Source organism: Morone saxatilis, unplaced genomic scaffold (assembly GCF_004916995.1).
Source record: "Morone saxatilis isolate NCDOM2014 unplaced genomic scaffold, NCSU_SB_2.0 Contig10, whole genome shotgun sequence".
In the NCBI taxonomy this organism is placed as follows: domain Eukaryota; kingdom Metazoa; phylum Chordata; class Actinopteri; family Moronidae; genus Morone; species Morone saxatilis.
Genome location: NW_023339652.1, coordinates 865,898 through 872,441, shown reverse-complemented (window position 1 = coordinate 872,441; position 6,544 = coordinate 865,898). Strand labels below are relative to the sequence as shown.

Here is a 6,544-nt window from a genome sequence, read left to right as displayed (position 1 = left end):
TTATTTATTTTGTTTGTGCTGCAGAGTTATTATCATTTTGTATTTTTATTGTTTTTATTTCATTTTGAAGTTTTATTATTATAATAATAATCAGGAGTATGAAGTGAAGGAACGACTGAGCCACCGTGCTAACAAAACAAAAACTTTGATTTTCTCCGTTTTAAAACAGTTTTTCTGATTCGGTTTTGAAACCAAAGGATGAACAATTTAGGGATTATAAATATTAACAGTTTACTTAACGTCCATTATGATGCCTCGTGTATAACTCATAGTGGTGATAAACTTTATCGCGGTTTAACTCCAACACATTTCCTCTTCCTTTCAGTTTAAAAGCATATAATAAATTACTGTGTAGAATTCCCCGTAACGTCTGCTATCAGGGTGTTTATCAGTAGAATAATGTGTTGTAATGAACTTACAGTGCCTCATAATACTTTATGAAGTTCTTCAAGTAAAGCAAACCGCCAAAATAAACGTATTTCCTGCTGTTGTTTGATTTCCTGTCTTATTCCATAGCTGAAAGTCTTTTTTAAGGGTACTGATGTTAGAAATCCGTCACTGTGTAAATAGTTGTACTGTAAGTTGTACTGTCGATGTTCAATCACTGTTCATGTTTACATGTTATCTTATCGTACCTCAGGAGTTTTATTGATCCCTACATACTGTACTGTTATTGTTCTATTCATTGTGAATCCTGTACAATAAAATGTGTTTTTTTTTTATCCTGCTGATTTCCTTGAATATAAAAAAAACATTTAAAAACCCTCAGAAGATTAAATTCAGCTGTTTCTGTTGACCAGAGGTGGCAACAGGACATTGGTGCAAGTGTTTTGGCATTCAGTGTTGGGCTAGTTAGTCAATTGATTACTCATTAATCTTTTTAACTTATTACTCCCTGCCAACAGTAATTAGTTACACTACTAGTTATATTACTTTTCTGTTACTCCACACAAAAATGCTAATTGTGTCCATAATCCCCAAAATCCAGTTCTGTTTGTTAAAATCAACGTAATGTGAATGTTTTCATTTTCCAAACCAATTGCCCTTCCCACCTCTGATTTTAATTAAATGCAAGCATACACACATTTACTAGCAACTACACATTGTATTTAAACAGAAAACAAAGAAACTTGTCGTTTTTCCAAGTGTTTCTTTATTGGAGTGCAGTATTGGCCTCGGTAACGAAGGATACTTTGGTGTAACGTAGTCAGTCAGACGCACACGTTAGACACAATATGTGTTTATGTGAAAATCAGTGATTGATGTTGGTGTCATTAATTACAGTATTCCTACAATTAGTGAGTTCGAGAGATCAAACGGGCCATTTTAGACTGTAAATGCAGATAGGTTCATTTAACTCAAAAAATTCATTCATTTAAAATTTTGAGTAAAACTAACTTAATTCTGTTAAGTTAAAGATTCTTCATTAATCAGCTTTTACCAGAAATTTCAAGTGACACTAACTTAAGTTACAGAAACATTCCTGATTAAGCACTTTTTACCGGTCTTTTGTTTTTTCACAGTACAAATAAAAATAACAAAATGTGAATGTTTTAACTTACAAAATTGAGTTTTTGTTCCTTAAAATCTTTGATGTAAACTTTGAGTTAAATGGAAGAAAATATACATTTTACTCACATTTATTTCATAACTTAAGTTACTTTTCAGATTTATATTTTTAAGTATTTTTAGACTGTGGAACTACGTAAGTGAAATATTTGAGTACTTTAAGCAATTTTAAGCATTTTAAATGCTGCAAAAGACAACTTTTTAACATTTTCTTAAAGAATTTATTACTTTATTATTTGTGATGATCAGACAGGGTTGTAGGCATTGAGCGAGACTACAGGCAGATTAATGCGGCTCCATCAGAGCCAAAGTACTTCTAAATTAATTTATCAGCAATCGGTAAAAACAAATAATGATAATTGAAAAAAATGCTGAATATCAGATCTGATAATCAGCCCATCCCTTTAACAGTGTAAGGATTAAGATGATACATTGAAACTACGGCAGTGGAAAATAAGAGTGAACTCAATCATGCAGAGCGACATTCTTCAACAGATGTTTGGCTACTTGAGATAAAACGGTGGCAACTAACACTGTAGGAAGTTGTAAAAGAGATGAAAATACTAATAATGTGTACGACAGTGGAGATACTTGAAGGCATAAGAGGGGGAGTAACATACTTTTAGTTATTGAGCTACTGTGGCTGATTCGACCTCCGCCCAGGGTAAAGCTTCTGAAAGGGGCGGGGAATAGAAAGGGTACATTTTTGATTAAGCGTTGCAAAACATAAGCAACTTTAAGTCCTTTCCAGCTACAATTGTTTGTTTGGTTGAAAGTCAAATTTAGCAACTTGTAAAACAAGTTAATGGCCTTCGTCATGCAGCCAACACAATAAATGCCCACAGGCACCGATCATGTGAGTGCTCCACAAGAAGGCCAAACAAAACAATAAATAAATAAATAAATACCAAGTTATGTATTCATGTGTAGGTATTTTTTCGTTGATGTGCAGCCCGTTATAAGTTATATAGAGCAGTGTCACATTTCGTTACAGTTTGGGTCCACGTCAAGGTAATTACGGTAATTGAATTTGTGACAATCATCAACCTGGTAGATGATAGAAAAAGTTTAATTTCGGTAAATTAAATTATGCTAAATGTGCTCAAATGTAAAAACAATGAAGCATTATGTTTAGCTGCAGCTGACCACACTGGGATTCAATCAACATCTGAAGTGCTGTGCAGGTTTATTTTATGTGAACACAGCAAGTGATATGATCAATTATTGATGAATTCCTTTATATTTAGTTTTGCCACATTTCATCTACACATTTTTCACCCCAACGTTCAAAAACAAAACTCCGCCAAGCGGGTCTAAGAGTCGCTTTCCCATTGAAGCTTCCTTTGTTACTGACCAACATTCCTCATGTTCAACAGTTACAGAGCGCACACACACACACACACACACTATGATTTCACCATCAGACAGAACAAGATAAAATGTTAAGTGCTTCAGGACATTAAACATTTTAAGATTTTGGGCACACAAGTTTTTATGATTCTTCATTTACAGCAATTCTTAGGCATCTCTTGTTTCTTGCGTTCTTTTTCTTTTTAAATACTTGGCATCGAAACAACTGGATGGCGGTTGCGTAATCTCACATTATGGTGCCCCGTGTGAGTCCGGAAGGAAGTGTTTGTCCAGGCCAGGAGTCTCGTTCTGTTTCAGTCCGAGGAGAATCCTTTTCTCACTGTTCAACAGATGAAGACGAGTCCGACACAAATGCAGATGAGACACAATGAGTCCTAAAAACAAAGAGTTCACGCCTCATGTCTTTTGTTTTTTATTATCATGTATGCATTATGGTCAAGAAGGAACTGCATAGGCCACCGTAAAGGGCTTGATACTGTCCTGTGGTAGCTTTACCTTGGCTGTACAGTACAGATGTGGGTGAAACACTAGTCCTTAAAGCAACATTATGTAACTTTTCCACCTTAAAATAACAGCTTCCCTATCATTCTGATGGTAGAGTGAATTGTAACAGGGTGAATTGTGCCTCTGTGGAGAAAATGTTTTCTGGTTTTCCCTCTGATCGCTTCAACTCTATGTGATTTACAGAGTTAAGTAACTGCTGCCAAATGTAGCTGCTGTGAGCTAGTTAGCTTAGCCATACTGTCCTGGACAGTCTGGACTGGGTGCTCAGAGCACGGGGGGAGTGTTGGTGTTTATGCTGGTAGCACTGGAGCTCCGGACCGCCGGGAGGAGGACGTTTTTAGGCTTCGGATGTCAGATCGTGCAGCGGGCAATGTAACCGGGCTCAGCAGCTTCTATGGAGCTAACGGCAGAGGAAAAGACGACGACGGACGGCGCTAAGAAGAGAAAAGCTGCCAGACAAGTATAAATATGAGACTGGCTTTTAGTTCGTTGGTCTCAGAGGCTGTGAACCCGGTTCTGTTGCCCACACGCACAGCCCCAGCGCTCATTCTCCTTTGCTAGCTCCGATGCTAATAGTGTAAACAAACCTCCCTCCTTCCTTCGAGCTCCCAGTCCGGGTTCAGTCAGCTAAGCTATGTTGCTAATGGCAGCTAGTACTGTGTTACAAGAGCAAAAGGTCCGCATTGCAGCAATCGCATGATACTTTCCTCCTGTGCGCGACTAACTAAGACTCTTCTCAGCAACTAGTTGCAACTTGGGGGCAACAAAGACCAAATCTTACATAGTGCTGCTTTAAATGTTTGTCTCTAATGGCTTGTGGATTTCAGAATGACACCTTCATCCGGTGAATCTTCACATTTCAACATCAATAATGAAGAGATTTCTGAACTTTCAATCTGCTTCAAATGAGGGTTGATATGCAGGAGGCAACACGGTGTCGTTATAGAATGAGTGTGTTTCTAGCATCAGTTCAGGGATCCAGAGGTTTTCATCGCCTCCCGGTGGTGCCGGCACCACTACTACGGTTGAGGTTGCGGCTCAGCTGAGGGAAGTGGACTGTGGGTGTTCTGGATGTAGGACCGTAGAGGCCGAGGTTCCTGGCTGCTGCCGATTTCCTGGGCTGCTTCACGCTAGGGAACGGGGAGAAGACCTGGTGTTTAGGAGTGGAGGCGCCGGTGGACGGGAATGCCGGGGTTGACGGGGAGGAGGACATACGGGATGTGGACGATGAGGAGATGGAGGAGAGTGAGGGAGTGGAGGGAGAGGACGTTTTGTAAAATGTGGAGGTTGCGGGAGGAGGGAGAGAGGAGAGGCTGTTAGCTGAAGGAGATGATGGGAGGCGGGATGTGGAGCTCGGTGGCGTAGGTGAAGCGGATGTAGGGACCGGAGAGGGGGAAGGTGAGGAGGAAGGGATGTGGAAGGAGTGGTGAGGTGGAGGTAAAGCGATGGAGGTAAAGGGTCCCTCTGAGCCGGTGGAGTCTGACTCTTTATGCCTGTTTGAGGACGGCGGAGGAGGGAGAAGAGGGACTTGGGGTGCAGCTTTAGACTCTGGCAGCGTGGGTTGCGTATCTGGGTTTGCGGAGGTCAGATGGGATCCGTCCTCTAGATCCAGGGAGTCCAGCTGCACCACCACCTCTGCAACTTCTGCTTCTTTGGTCACATCTGCAACTTGCGGAGCCTCTTCACACACTGACCTGGCACCGGAGGGATCAGGAGATGGAGACACAGAGGAGGCACTCCCCTCTTTCTGCTCCTCATCATTTTCCTCAATCTTATTCTCCTCTTCACCCTCCAGTCTCCCCAACTCTCTCTCTTCCTCCTCGTCTTCCCTTTCCTCTGAATCTCCGAAGCCCAGCTGTGCTCGGGCCCTGGCTATATTCCTCCGATGCACCCGGACGTGAGCACGCCAAGGGGATGCTGCGCCTCCTCCGGAGCTCCCCGGAGATCCGGTACTGTTGGAGCCACAGCGCTGCATGGCTGGAGAACCGTGACTCTGGGACAGAGAAGCGGGTCTGGACCCTGGTAGCGTGGATGTGCTTGTGGATGAGAGTCCGGGGCCTGCTCCGCGTGGTTTCCGACCCAGAAGGAGGTGGTTGATGACGGAGCTGGAGGGGTTGAGCTGGGAGGCCAGGACACGGGTGGCGGGGCACTTGTCTGGAGGGAAAAAACAGACACACTTGAAAGAGGCACACAACAGATGCTAGGCGGCGGTTACAGAGAGATATCTGAGATTGTTGTGAGTGGGTGAAGCTGAATTTTAAACATTTAGAACTTCTTAAAAGTGAGAGCTCCAGTAGGGTTTATTTGGTTCTGAGGTTATTGTGACACAGACATTTATTTTTAACCATGTTGCACCTTGAAAAATATAGTTTTGTTGTGCAGAATGAAGAATTAGACATAACTGCTTAAAGGATCGGATCTCCCATTAAAACTGAACAAGGTGTGCAAATGAGAATTACTTTTCTTTATCTTTGATTATCTTTTATGATATATTAATTTTAATGTCAAACATATTGACAAATGTCCATCTAAAATTACCAAAATAATACAATCTGTCTAACATTAAAAACATGATGTGAAATCAAATTTCAGAAAAATAACTGCTAGTTTACTAAATAAATGAGATTACAGTCGCCACAGGAATGAAACATGTCTGTTGGATAATTCACATTTAGAAATACAACCAGCTGTTCAGAGCAGCTGTTGCCAAAAGCTTTGCACCTCCATCAGACACCAGAGGGCGTAGGATTGATCTCTCTGGCCTCTCAGAATGAGACAGCATTCTGGATTACTGGCCAAGTTCATATTAATTTCTTTGGTATTATATAATATGTGCAGTAATATACAGTATTTTGGCCTTTTTTCCAATGTTAGTAAACCATGTCAGTGTAAGCATGTCTTTATGAAAGCTGATTACTGCGCTGTACGATGACAGACGGTGAGTGTGTGTGCAGATGTTTGAATCTGAAAGGGGAAAAACATCTCACTGTAATACTGTTATACAAGCTTCACACATCATATGTTAGCATGAGACGGCAGGAGCAACATATCCAACGGGATCAGAGGTTGTTAACAGAGGTTAGTGAGTTCCCAAATCAGA

The 6,544-nt window shown here is 41.2% G+C and overlaps 1 protein-coding gene across 2 annotated transcripts in view; it reads right to left on the bottom strand.

Moving 5' to 3' along the window:
- Positions 1-1,154: 1,154 nt before the first annotated feature.
- tbc1d30 (TBC1 domain family, member 30) overlaps positions 1,155-6,544 on the bottom strand; it is a gene marked incomplete at its 5' end in the record, with an annotated part of 14,553 nt that continues 9,163 nt past the window's right edge. For both annotated transcript variants that reach the window (XM_035674302.1, XM_035674294.1), the window contains 1 exon segment: positions 1,155-5,598. In XM_035674302.1, the coding sequence (XP_035530195.1) occupies positions 4,433-5,598 (1,166 nt within the window).